The 14,218-nt window shown below is 41.3% G+C and overlaps 1 protein-coding gene across 1 annotated transcript in view; it reads right to left on the reverse strand.

Annotated features, from left to right (window-relative positions):
* Positions 1-14,218, reverse strand: part of PSMD1 (proteasome 26S subunit, non-ATPase 1) — a 132,411-nt gene that overhangs the window by 47,390 nt on the left and 70,803 nt on the right. The window contains exons 17-18 of the mRNA XM_061637548.1: positions 8,580-8,694; positions 2,954-3,070 (exon numbers count right to left, since the gene is read on the reverse strand). Coding sequence (XP_061493532.1) covers positions 2,954-3,070; positions 8,580-8,694 — 232 coding nt within the window. The remainder of the gene's footprint in view (positions 1-2,953; positions 3,071-8,579; positions 8,695-14,218) is intronic.

The following is a 14,218-nucleotide window of genomic DNA, read 5'->3' on the forward strand; positions in this document are numbered from 1 at the left end:
AAAAAATGGGGACTCAGAAACCCTGACTTGCAGTACAGTCCTCAGCATGGGCAACCCATTTAAAAAATCCACTGAATACGCTGATGAGACTCATCAACACATTTGCACCAGAAACCTCATGTTTTGTGAAGACCTCCATTGTGAATGGGTCGACACCCAGTTAGTAAGGTACGGTCGCAGCAGATTATCCATCTGGACTGGGTCTGTGGCTTTGGTCTTTGAAGAGCTCTTATCTCCTTCTGTTTAGCTTTTCTTTGCCCTGGAGCCAAGTCATAAGCTAAGGAAAGGTTTGGAACGAACTTTCCTTAGATATTTATCTGTTTATTTATATATCCTGCACTTTCAACATAAACATTATGTTGCCAATTCACAAAATAGCAAGGAAAAAGGAAAAAAAAAAGGAAAACAAAATAAAGCTAACACAAGCTAAAAGAGCAATAGTCCATTCAAACAGAAAGTAAAATCAAAACGGCCCCAAGTTAAAAAGGTTGACATTAGTGGTTTGCCTGTGAAAACAGGAGTGCTTCTGCCTGAAGCCTAAAAGATAGCAATGAGGCGCCAGGTAGGCCTCCTTGAGGAGAGAATTCTAAAGGTATTTTTGTTTGCATTTGCTAAAAAAGCTGCAGGTGCCTCAGCAGAGAAAACAGCTTGGAAACTGCTTTGGAATGGATTTTGAGTGCTGTGCAAGATGGCTGTGAGGAAAAAAGGCACTCTACAAATGCTCAGAAACCACCAGTTACTTCACAGGCTCTTGGGCTAAGCCCTGGCAGAAAAAACAAGTTCTGGGCTGAACAGCAAACCCTGACTCAGACGGAGCGTGGTGTGTGACAAAAGGAGGAGTTATGGATATTTGGGATGGGGACGCTCTTCTGGGGACTGCCGGTGATGAGCAGGGCCACAGACAAAAGTGGGCTGGAGCACTGGATGCAACTCTTACCTTCCTGCAGTAGGCTGCACTCCAGCCACACAGAAGCCCTCACTGTTTACATTTGGACACCGGCTGAAGATGCTCTTATTTACCCAAGCCTTACAGATTGATATTTTGTTGTTGTAATTCCCACCAGTTGCAAGTGATCTCAGTGTTTTAATTATACTGTTTTATAGTCATTTGCGAGAGCCAGTGTGGGGTAGTGGTTAAGGTGCTGGACTAGGACCTGGGAGACCAGGGTTCAAATCCCCACACAGCCATGAAGCGCACTGGGTGACCTTGGGCCACTTGCTGCCTCTCAGCCTCAGAGGGAGGCAATGGGAAACCCCCTCTGAATACCATGAAAACCCTATTCATAGGGTCGCCATAAGTCAGAATCGACCGGAAGATAGTCCATTTTTCATAGTTATTTGTTGGGGGTTTGTATGCACTTATCTGTTCATGTGTTCTGCTGCTGCATTTTTAATTGTAAATCACCATGGGTTCCTTTTGGAAGAAGGGCAATTCATAAAGGCAACAAATGAATAACAATATCATGACCAAATTCACTTTATATCCTGCCTTTCCTCCTAAAGGTGCCCGGCAACATCAGTGGCAGTATCAACGGCTACTAGTCATGACAGCAGTCTGCTGTCTCCAGTAGAGTAGGGCCCTGCTTTATGGCGCTTCGCTTTACAGCGCTTTGCTAATGCGGCGGTCACAATTAGATGAAATTAGACTAAAGCCCCATTCATACGGCGCTTGTTCCGCTTTTATGGCGGTTTTCGGGCATTGTGCGCCATTCTATTCAATGAGTTCTGCTTTTTGGCAGTTTTTGCTTTTTGGTGGGGGTTAAGAACATAACCCACCGTATGAGTGGGGCCCTGCTGTATCGGAAGTGGTATCCCCCTGAATTCCAGCTGCTGAGAAGGAACACAAGTGGGGAGAGTGCTCTTGCACTCAGGTCCTGCCTCTGGGCTTTTCCATTGGGGCATCTGGATGCTGGACTAGATGGCCACTGGCCTGATACGGTTGCAGGGCTCTTCTGTACGCTCTTACTCAATATTATTTTTCAGAAGAAGGATGCAGACCTTGTTATAGAATCCCCCTTAATCTGAACTAATCAGTCTGCAGTCTTTCATTTGGAAGAACTTTAATTCAAGATAGGCGTATAAGCCAGCCAAAAAGTGGAAGTGAACCCTGCTCTTGCTCAACAGCTATCGCTTTGAAGCTTGCAGATCATCCTAGCAAAAGTGAGCCTAATGAGCAAACTCCCAGTAGGAGTTGTTAGTACAGAGCAGTGGTTCTTGACCTTTTCCACTGCCAGCACCCTTTGGATTTCCAAAATATGCTCTCGCACCCCCTGAAAACATACCATTCATTTTTTATTTTAATTTAATTTTAATGTGTGTTTTAGCCTAACTTAGCTAAGATAAATGACCGTTTTCCAAAATCTTTGGTTGAATAGTTAATTTTCTGCTTCTATTTAAATGAATTTTTAAAATCTCTTGAACAAAGCCTCGCGCCCCAAGGGATGCGTGCACCCCAGATTAAGAACCACTGGTATAGAGCATTTAGCTTGCTAAATTGCAAAGAGGCAACTATGCAGAGACAGGAAGGGTTGGCCCCTTGCCCTTGGCTCCCTGTGTGCTTGCACCCTATATTCTAGACTACTCTCAAGAGACCTACCAGAAAACGTAGCTCTCAGTTCTACAAAGTCTTGAAAAACTGTTGTTATTGGAGTATAAGCCTCCATGCTCCTAACCTTCTGAAAGAGATGAGACAGGCCGGCCCTAATTTATGAGATCAGACTTCAGGGCAAACTTGATATACTGATGCTAGTTGCTCATGCACAAGCATCTCTGGTAATTTACTGAACTCAAAATATCATTACAAAAATGAAGTTCTCAAAGCTCATCAGCAAGTGCTCCTTGAAGAATGCCACTTGCTAAAACAACTGCTACTACAGGGCTGCAGAAGCTTCATCTTCTTCAGCCAAGGGCCGTTTCTCTTGCATACCTCTCTAGCTGAAGATCCATTACTCACCTTTGGGCAGAGGATATCTGTCTGCTGGATCATGATAAGGGCAGATGCAATCAGAGCGCCTTGACGCACGTAGTTTACAGGATCATTTGTCATTGGCTCCAGCAAATTAATTGCTTCCTATGGGGGGGAGGGAAGAGCATACAGAATATTAACCTTATTACTCCTCAAACACCAGGCTTTCATCAGAATTATCAGATTAGGATCTCTAAGCAGGCCAGGGAATAGAGTTTTGCTTATTTTACTGATAGTGATATATTTGCCCACCACACTCGTAACAGGGTAAAAAGCACAAAAACAGCTATTAATATTTTCTTAAAAGCACTTGCTCATTTACTCTCAAAATTACAAGGAAGATGGAACACCTTGCTTAAGGAAATCTGTGTTTCTTGGACGCAGGGGTGTGACAAGTAAGCAATTTATTTGCTGTTATAAATGATGCCTATTTCATACATTTTGGTGTTTTGTCTTTGTTTACCACCACCAGGTTGGATGACCTAGCCAACATCGATGTGTCTTACTGACCGATACACCCCGGGGCTACCACTAAGAAGATTCTATTCCTGTCCCCACTTTTACCTCTCTCAAAAGAATAGCCTCTGAATCTGAAAATTTATTTGAATAAATTTCTGCAATGTCAGACAGTGTGAATGAACAGGTAATTAATATGCTGCAAACAAGTAGTTTGTAATGCAGTTGGATGAGTAAACCAACCCTGCAAATTGCTCAGTACTTATGAGCTATGTACACTTTGTTAATCCTGTAAATGTGGTTGTTGAGGAAGAGTTTTTAATGAACAAAGCGCTGCCAACGTAAGTCGCAAGAGAAGAAGTTTCTCTAATGTTGGAGAAGTTTGCCTGAAAATGGCTTGAAGTGGTTTAACTGTGTTGTTGCCACCACGGAGGGAGCAGCAGCAGTAACTGGTTCACATCTAGCATAAGTACAGCAAGTAAAAAATGTAGCTTCAAATACTGTCTTATGACTGCTTCAAACCTCATGAAACCTTGGCAGCCAAGTACTTGCCAGTGCAGTGACAACTATAAACTTTATCCAAGCCAATCAGCTTAATGCACATGCATTTGAACTCTTATGCTTAGAGATGGATTCTGAACACATACACTTATTACTTCACACAGAAGAGCACTGGCTGTCACGGGGTCATGTGCTGCAGTCACTCTGAGTTAGGACCAGAGGTACATGCATTTCTTTTGGACAAAAAATCTGGGCTTGCAAATCATTTGGTCAACGCAGACTGGCTAGCAAAGTTAGCATACATCGTTGACATGTTTGGTAATCAGAAAGAACTGAGTGTAAGCCTACAAGCGTGAGACTAAAAGATCTTTGCACGTGTAGGCAAAGTCATGGCTTTCACGAGAAAAATGGAAGCAATGGGCAGTCTGGATTCAAGAATGAACAATGGATACTTCTCCATGCTTGACAGAATTTTCTCTTTAATTTGAAGATAAAGCAGATGAGATTAAAACTGAGATTATAGTTAACAAACAATCGTCAGCCATTTTGATTCACTGCATGGAAAATTTGTCCTCTACTTTACACAGCTGGAAAAAAAAGGATTTTAGTGGGTGTGAAAACCAGGGCTGTGAAGTTGGTATGCCAAACCGTCAACTCAGACTCCTCTATTTTTTTACTGTCTGACTCCAACTCCTTCATAAATGGCAAATGTATATTAACTAGTAATAACAAATTTATTGTAGTAAAATGGTAGCAGAAGGCATTTCATCACCACCATTTGAATCATCAGGCTAGATTGATAGAACATAAAATATATTTATTTGATTAAAATTTCTGAACAAGAAAACTTTCCTAAATTCCTATGAAAGTTTTTATTTTCAAGCTGGAGTCGGTACATTTCTACCGACTCCGACTCCAACCAAAATTGCTTCCGACTCCGACTCCACAGCCCTGGTGAAAACCACTTGCAACTGATGTCACAAAGTTGTCTTTGTGCAAAAAGAAAAACTGCTCATCGGACTGCCATATGATACGACCCCCACCCAAGATAAATTTTTGGTTGTGAGATTATCCGAATTTTGGCTTCCTGTTACCATTGAGCATCCAGAGCTTGCTGATGAAACAATATCTGTCCTGCTGCCATTTGGCAGTACATATCTTTGTGAGACAGTTTTTTCAGCAAGGACTTCTAGGATGATGAAATACAGAAGCAGGCTATGCATCAATAATGAGCTGAGATTATGTCTGTCAACCATCAAACCTCCCATAGACCTACTCATTGGCAAAATGATAGCCCAGCCATCCAACTGACATTTGCCAAAATGGACTTTATTAAGAATAAAACTACTAAAAATATTAGTAGTTCATTATATCCAACACTGCTTGTGCGACCATATGCTTTTATAGCTTATGAAGCAATGTCCTGCAATTAGATGGTTAGTGTTCTTACATTCCCATACACAAACTGTGAATAACTTTGTAAGTATTATAAATATTTCAACGAATCATTAAGTAAAATTTTGCTTAGATGCCTCAAGTAATGGTTATGAAACAGGAAAACTTGCAGTTAAAATGCATGATACTGACAGTTCCCAAAGACCTAAGGCCCAAAATTCAATCAATGGGTCACCAAACCAAGTAAATTTGGACTTATGGGTTGCCATACCAAAAAGGTTGGGAACCACTGATACAGTTTAGCCCCACTGCCAATGCAGGAAATCTACTCCTAAAGCATCCTTGATAGGACAAAATCATAGAAATAGAATCACTTGATGAAGCAAAGCCATGCTTTAAATAAGAGGCAGGCTTATGAAGCACAGCTCTACTTTTTTTTAACTCTGATTTCTTTTATCACTGCACAAGCTTTCCAAAACCTTTATTCTAATTATGTGGCCTTTTACAAGGCCAAGTTGTATTTTTGTGCATTTACTGGTTCAGGCTTAATCTGCAACATTGTGTGAGTTCATGACTATTTATAGAGGATGCGTGATGGAAGTGCCTCTTTGGTCTAACTAAAAGCTTAACTTCATTTCCAATCTCCCAAGTTCTAACATATTAACTTGGCCTTTAAAATAGGTTGATGCAAGCCTCAGAAGACACACTGATATAAACAGATGCTCAAGATCCTTTATTTCAGAAATAAACAATTAAAGTACAGAGCTGCAGCCAGGCAGGTTCTATTATCCTGCCTATACAAATTATTGAGAAATAAAACAGACTCGGACTGTGAATACCAAGCGGTTGACCATTTTTGTCCAGTACAGGCAGATGCTGGCAATACACAAAGGAGGAAAAAGTGCAGTGTACTCCACCCTCCTACATCATAGGTTCCCAGCTCTTGTCTCTCTCTGGAGGAAAAGAGCGCCCTGTCACAGAGAGGAAAGGAGGATCTGGATCGTTACAAGGAAAGGCCTTTTCAAGAGACAGGCCAAGGAGTCTGAATAAGGGGTGCAATGCATTTGTGGGTTGGAGATGCCAGGTTAATCTATTCCAGGAAGTAATCCTGGAATTTGGATTCCTGCAATGAGCAGAGGGTTGGACTCAATAGTCTTATAGGCCCCTTCCAACTCTATGATTCAATCCAGGTACAGAAGGCAGCTGCAGAGAATGTGAGGAGGAAGAGGAATCATGGAGGACACCCTCAGATAATGGAGTAAAGCAGAAATAGGGAATGGCAAAACGTGGAGCAGAATCTGAGAGTTGAATATAGAAGATGTTCTGTTACACAGAGAGCCTGCAAACAGGAAGGGGAAACTTATACAGAGACAGGAAAGGTCAGTGATTAATGATGGTGGAGGGGCAGAGGAAGACGAAGAGCTGGTATGTAGGAGGCCTCTGTTTTCCAGCACCGAAGCTGTGGCCCGTGAAGGCTCTCAGTTCAATGGCTCTGACAGTCTGAAGAGCGTCAACCTACTTCAAGTCATACAGAGGAGGGCTGGGATCTCTTCTCCATCGTCCCAGAGTGCAGGACACGGAATAATGGGCTCAAGTTGCAGGAAGCCAGATTTCGACTGAACATGAGGAAAAGCTTCCTAACTGTTAGAGCGGTACAACAATGGAACCAATGACCTAGGGAGGTGGTGGGCTCACCGACACTGGAGGCCTTCAAGAGGCAGCTGGACAGCCACCTGTCGGGAATGCTTTGATTTGGATGCCTGCATTGAGAAGGGGGTTGGTCTTCATGGCCTTATAGGCCCCTTCCAACTCTACTATTCTATGATTCTATGAAGTCTAAAATTGCCTGAGCCCCTGAGTGCAACTAAAAGAAAAAAGAGACCGCATAGCAGTCTTCAGTCTTGCTTACTCCTGAAGGACAAGGAGACATAGAAGGGCAACACGAGCTCAAAGCATGCCATATTTTTCTTTGGAGATCAAACTGAATATAAGACCAAATGGGGTATCTGTGCCTGTTCACCTAACACTAATTTCTGAACTACGATCTTAATAAAAATATTGGTTTACAGTTCTAAACAACAACAGGCAGGCAATACGCGCTATCACCTAATTTTGGCTAATTTTGCTAAATTTCCTGGAAGACACTGCTAGGCCTAGAGCTTAAATCCTTTGCAGAGAACTTTGGCGGCAGCTAAAAATGTGCTAACAAAAAATGGATTGAACCATCTTCAATCTGAGGGTACCTAAGGAAGCTCTCCAGTACAGTACAAAGCGGAGAAAAACCATATGGGCACTGCACATTTGAACGAATAATAAAATCAGTGTGATTTTCCTCACATATTGATCATTGGAATAATGGCTGCTTTTTCTGTATGTTTAATCAATTAATCAGAGCTTGGAAAAGTTACTTTTTTGAACTACAACTCCCATCAGCCCCAGCCAGCATGGCCACTGGATTGGGCTGATGGGAGTCGTAGTTCAAAAGAAGTAACTTTTCCAAGCTCTGCAATTAATTAATTAATTGGTTAGAATGATTATCTAAAAAATCTTTCCTAAACTAAAGGCTGTCCAATTAATTGGACAACAGATTTTTTTTAAAAAAAATTATTTTTAATACAAGTACTTATCAAAACTGTAGATGGCAAGCACGTTAAGAAGCATTTCCCTTTATCTCCTCTTGTCAGATTATGCCTGGTTCAACACATATATATATATATATCACTTAAAAACAAAGATAGTAAGCCTATATCTGTATCTCTCACACACTTGAAATGTTTTGTTTGCTGTACAGGGCTCCTTCTGGGAGGAAGGGTGGGATATAATTTTTTCATCATCACCACCATCATCATCATCACCAGATGATGAGGTTTATCATCATCATCATCATCATCATCAAATAATAATAATAATAATAAACAATAACAATAACAATAATTCAGATGACAGCCCTATTTTTCTGATTTGCAGCTTTATGGTGCAATCCCAACCCTACATACCTGGGATTACATTCCACTGAATTCAATTGGAGTTATTTCTGAGTAGAGTTGGTTAGGATGACTTAATTTTCCACTGAAAAATGTTTCCTGTGAAGATTCTTTAAGAGGGCCCCAAAGCTCAGGAATCGTGTTTACATGCAGCACATTGCGTGGTGCACTTACTGGACAGGATGGTCTTTCTGAAGTTCCTTAAAACCATAAATTCTTCCGTTAGAGGACTTTAATGGAAGAGGAAGGATAGCAAGCCTGGATACTGTTGACCATACCTTATTTCCCGTACCAGCACAGCAGATTCCCAGGGCCATGGCTGCTCCATAACGGACATGGGGGTTGTAACTTTCAGATAACAAGGACACCACACTTGGGCATTGTTCAGGAGTCCTGGAGAAGGAAGAAAAGCAAACAAAGCCATTATATTTTACTGGATTGCAAAGACGATCACACTTGACAGCTGGAAAGTACAGAGCAAAGTCTTGCAATTAAAAGGAAGTAACATTTACTCGTGCTAAACATAGCTTGGATTTTGCTGCTGCCTCCCAGAGGCAACTTTGACTAGTAATGTAAATAAGAAGGTGAAGAGAACTGAGGGGGTCAGAGGAAACCAAGCTGTACCATGCAGCTCTCTCTAAAGCCAGCAATAGGACTGCGGACTATACACTGCCTCAGGTATAAAGCTATTTGTCACTTTGTTCTCAAACAACAGCTCAGAGATGGCACAAAATGAGCTGCTCTGGAAATGGGGAGTGACAAGGCCTTGAATAAATGAGCCTAAAACATTCACAATGAAGTTTTTTTTTTAAGGCCAATACATCAACACTGTTGCATTTTGATTAGTTTTATTCAACAGATTTCTAGGAAAGGAACAACACACTTAGATCAGAAATTTAAAAATATTTATATACCGCTTGTCATCTAACATATCCAGGCAATGTATAACAGTAAAAATATAAAACAAAAAAGCAAAAACCAAATACGGACAAGAGCATAAAGAGCAGCAAAAAATTTAAAATCATAATAGCTGGAATCATGAGCCATCAAACACCAAGACCAACAAGGTTTTCAGCAAGTGCCTAAACTGCAATGGAGTGGGTGAGTGTGTTATTTCTCGGGGCTGTTCCAGAGTCTGGACACTATCACCCTAGAATCAGTATCTTCTTGCATTAACCATAACCACTGAAAAGAACAGGATTCCAAAACACATTTTATATACAGGTAGTATATATTCAAAAACAGTTAATGTGAGCAAGATCTCAATGCATATCAAAGTTTAAATAAAGGTTTCCAACACCCATTTCCAATGTTAATTTTTTAAACAGCCAAACCCTTTAAATGAATGGGTGGACTTCATGTAAAATATCTTACAGGAGGAGGGAAAATGGATTGTAAAGTTTGATATTACAAAAACCAATTAAAGGAAAAGAGCAGAGGCTACAGTAATGAAGAAACATTAAAATTGGAATCTGTATGCACGCCAGCCGGTTTGCAAAGAATTATGCGCACACCCAGCCCCACTTTCCCAGGACATCAGTCATGAAATCAGCCACACTCAAAATCATAGAGCTGAAAGGGACCTCAAAGGCCATCTAGTTCAAACGCCTGCTGATGAAGAAAATCGGCTGCTACAGCATCCTTTGCAGGTGACCATCCAGCCTCTGTTTAAAAAAAGTGTAACAAAGGAGAGTCCACCACTACTTTCTGACGCAGTCTGTTCCATTCTCAAACAGCTCTTGCCACCAAGAAGTTCTTCTGACCGTTTAGTCTACATAGTTTTTCCTTGTGAAATGACCCCACTGGTTTGGGTCCTATTTCTTGGAGCAACAGAAAACAAATTTGCTCCATCACTGATGTGACAGCATGGTTCTCCAAGCCAAACATACCCAGCTCCTTCCATGCTTCCTTGTAAGGACTTGGTCTCCAGGCACCTCACTATCTTTGTCATCCTTCTCTATCAACAAACTGGAATGTGCACATTCTTCTTAAATGGCGGCGCTCAGAACTGGACACAGTATGCCAAGTACTCCACAGCACTTGCAAATAAGGTCTCACTTTCTTTGCAAATAGGTGCTTACCCTTTAAATTGCCCCCCCTGAATAGCCCCACCCCACTTTCTCAACTAGCCATGACCTTGTTTCATCATGTCACATTCCTTTAGGAAGTTCATAATCACATTACACAACACCACTTGTCCTTTTCCTAAGAATTCTACATTAACTCAACGGAACAACACTCACTACTAAGATGGGAAGTGAGTGCTCCCCTCCAAAGCAGATGTGATTGGTATTTCACACACATGTCCCTATGGGACTCCTCATATCAAATTCCATCATCTCTCTTCTGCTATTAAGTTCTCCAGCACTTAAAACATACAACATTTATTATGGTATAAGCTTCCATGGACTAGGTTCCCTTCTGAAAATATTAACGACACCAAGCTTTCCATGTATGAAAGAGCTAACACTTCAACAGGGGGCAACAACAGCACATCCACATGAACTACGGTGACAAAGAGCTGATCCCAACATATAAGAGGCAACCGCAGACCTTCAAGCATGATGCAAACACTTAATTTTCACTCCAGCCAGAAATCTAGCCCTCTACACATACTAAAAATAGCTATTCTTCAGATACGCAGGACAGATAAAGGAAATTTCCAAAACAGATATATTTGTTGAAAGCCACCTGCAAGATACAAAACTCCTCACAGAAGGAAGGATGAATGTCCTGTTGCCACAATTAGGTTTACATCACTCCATTTCCATTTTGTAATAGTCTCACAATGTTTTAATGGGAATTTTCTCACCTGTGGTTTGTCAGATAAAAAAGATCCCTTTAGTGCATAATACTCCAAATGAGTAAGAGTAGTGCATCTATCAAGGACGACATCATTAAGTGTATCTGCTTCTAAGGTAGTTACTTTATATTCAATTCCTAAGACCATCATTTCCTAAGGGAGCCCTTTCTATATTTCATAGAATCATAGAGTTGGAAGGGGCCTTGTAGGCCATCAAGTCCAACCCCCTGCTCACAGCAGGAAATCCACAGCTAGAGCATCTCCCGCAGATAGCTGTCCAGCCTCTGCTTGAAGACATCCAGCGAAGGGGATCCCACCACCTCCCTAGGCAGTCGGTTCCATTGCCCAACTGCCCTTACTGTCAAGAAGTTCCTTCTAATGTCCAATCTGAATCTACGCTCCTGCAACTTAAAACCATTAGACCTAGTCCTACCCTTTGCTGTCTGCTAGTAAATTCCTGTGTGCTTGACAATCCTGGGTTTAAATAAAATAATTAGTAGTAGATGATATACAACATCTTGGGTGAGTCAGTGTCGGTGAAAGTATACAAAATCAAGCTAGATGAACACCTGATCTGACCAGGAACAAGGCACTTTTCTATGTTCCTGATAGGCAATCTGTGTCACAAAGGATTCTGGGAGCATGTTCTAGGTTGCACTCAGTCAAAAATGGTATTCCTGAGCAAGAAGCTACCCATTTGCTAGGCCAAGTAACAGATTCTATACTAGCCTTCCCCAATCTGGTGCTCTCCAGAACCCCCCTCACCCTCCAACCATCTAGAGCATCGTTTCCCATCCTTCGGATCCCCAGATGTTGCTGAACTACAAAGTCCATTAGGCTCAGCCAGCGTGGTCAATGGTCAGGAATGATGGGAATTGCAGTCCAGCAACATCTGGGGACCCAAAGGTTGGGAAAGGCTGATCTTGAGGGTACCAGGTTGGGCTGGTCTGTATGTTTTTTAGAATTGTGAACTCATTTGTGACTACAGAGCTGGTTCATGTTCAGGCTAAACTAGATTGTCCTGACAGATTCTCAGTTTAGAGAGTGTCATCCTGCTGCTAAACAGATTTGGGAGAGGGTACAGTTGGAGAGCAGTAAATTGACAATTATTGTATTGTAACCACCATGGGGGGTAGCGTTTGTATTTTCTGCTTGAGTCAACAGTGTGCATCAGGTGGATTGTCATTTCATCAGGCTGAATGTTCAAGCTAATCAACTTTCGGATTACTTGGAAAGCAAGACACAGAACTCTCTCACCCTCTCCAAAAATCAAGGAATTGAGAGACATTAAAGGGGATATTTTTTCTCCCTGGTTATTATAAAAATAAGCACCAAACAGGCAACTTTTATTCAGCTTCCTTGTTAGTGTTATAACAGGTAAGCACTCAAGTAATGCACAGCTCATCAAAGATAAAATGGAAAGATAGTCAACACCACACTAAGAGTGTGTTATCTTTTTAAAGTCATCTAAGTTGGTGACCAGACATCATATCTTGTTGCAGTGAACTCCATAAACTATGCGTTGTGGGAAGGATGTGATCTGCCATGAGTCTGATGATGATGATGGATTGCTTTCAAGTCGATCCGACTTATGGCGACCCTATGAATAGGGTTTTCATGGTAGGCGGTATTCAGAGGGGGTTTGCCATTGCCTTCCTCTGAGGCTGAGAGGCATTGACTGGCCCAAGGCCACCCAGTGAGCTTCATGGCGGTGTGGGGATTCACTTTAATCCATTATTATCCGACACTATCATCTTTTCGGCGCCAGGTTAAAACCTTTCTCTTCTCTGAGGCATTTTAATTCCTGTTAATTCTAAATTATTATATTTTGATTTTAGACTGTACAGTTTTGTGTACAGTTTTGTGTTATTTTTATTGTATTTTTAATGTTCACCGCCCAGAGAGCTGTTGTTAGTCGGGCGGTATATAAGCTTAAATAAATAAATAAATTATGCTGTACTAGCTTCTTCTAGTACTTCCACATACACTATGTTAAATATCCACCATTGGTAGAGTATCTATCCCTAGTCAAAGTTTCTGTGACCCACAATTTGGAAATCACTGCAAAAAAAGAAATGTTCCCTGCCTACTTTGCACCCCATTCTCTAGAACAAAAAAAAATTGCAAATAATTATGCATCTGCACACACTAAATCGGCATTCCAATCCTAGTTGGTGCAACATTATCTTTATTATATTATGCTGTTTATTGTGTGAAACACTTTAAGCGCATATGTATTTGTGGAAAATGCAGTATATAAATAAATTCAATCATCATCATTATCTTTACAGCACAACCAAACAGCAAGCCACATTACAGCTGCATCTGTTGAAAAATAAGTCTTACATTCTTATAAACATTGATTGATTTACCTACTTCCAAGTAACGTTCTTAAGATCAGGGTGCCAGCATCGTACACAGGACAGCATGTTAGATTCTGGCTGTGGATTAAAGTCAGAAACTCACCAATGAAGTTAGGCATGTCAGCATCAGTTCCACGTTTGTAAAACTGAACCCAACTGATAGGGCTGAAGGGAAGTAAGGACTGCAATCTCCTTACACACTTGAAGCATTATATAGATTACAGATAAAATGGAACAGCTTAATGTCACACAGTGCCATTCCCCTGTATTTATGGAAGGCTTAAAGCGATTCTATTACCAAGCACCACCTTATGACTGAAATATAGACTGCTCTTAGAAAAAGAACAGTGAATTTTTAGGTGAGAAGAACGGCCATTCATTGGATCAACCCATTTAGAATTGGGGACAAGAGTTGTGCGGTGCAGGTTTGCAACACTGGAAAGGGAAGAAAAGGGAAATAATCTTTCATGGCTCTTTTCCAGATGCAAAAGGGGGGGGCAATCTCTGCTCATTTGTTACTTTGCTTTAAGCACTTGGAGCTGGATGCGCTGGAATGAGTCAATCAACAGATGATACTGGCAGACTGTACGTTTAGCTAACGAATGTAAAGAAGCTGTACAGAAGGCAAGAGGCAGAGAAAGGACTGGGACGGACTCAAGGGACCTATAAAGTGTGTAAAAATTACCGAAAGGAACAACAGCATGACAGAGGGAGGGAGCCATTGATTCAAGCCATTCTCCTCCTCCTCCTT

The sequence above is a fragment of the Rhineura floridana genome, chromosome 7 (genome assembly GCF_030035675.1).
Source record: "Rhineura floridana isolate rRhiFlo1 chromosome 7, rRhiFlo1.hap2, whole genome shotgun sequence".
Classification (NCBI taxonomy): domain Eukaryota; kingdom Metazoa; phylum Chordata; class Lepidosauria; order Squamata; family Rhineuridae; genus Rhineura; species Rhineura floridana.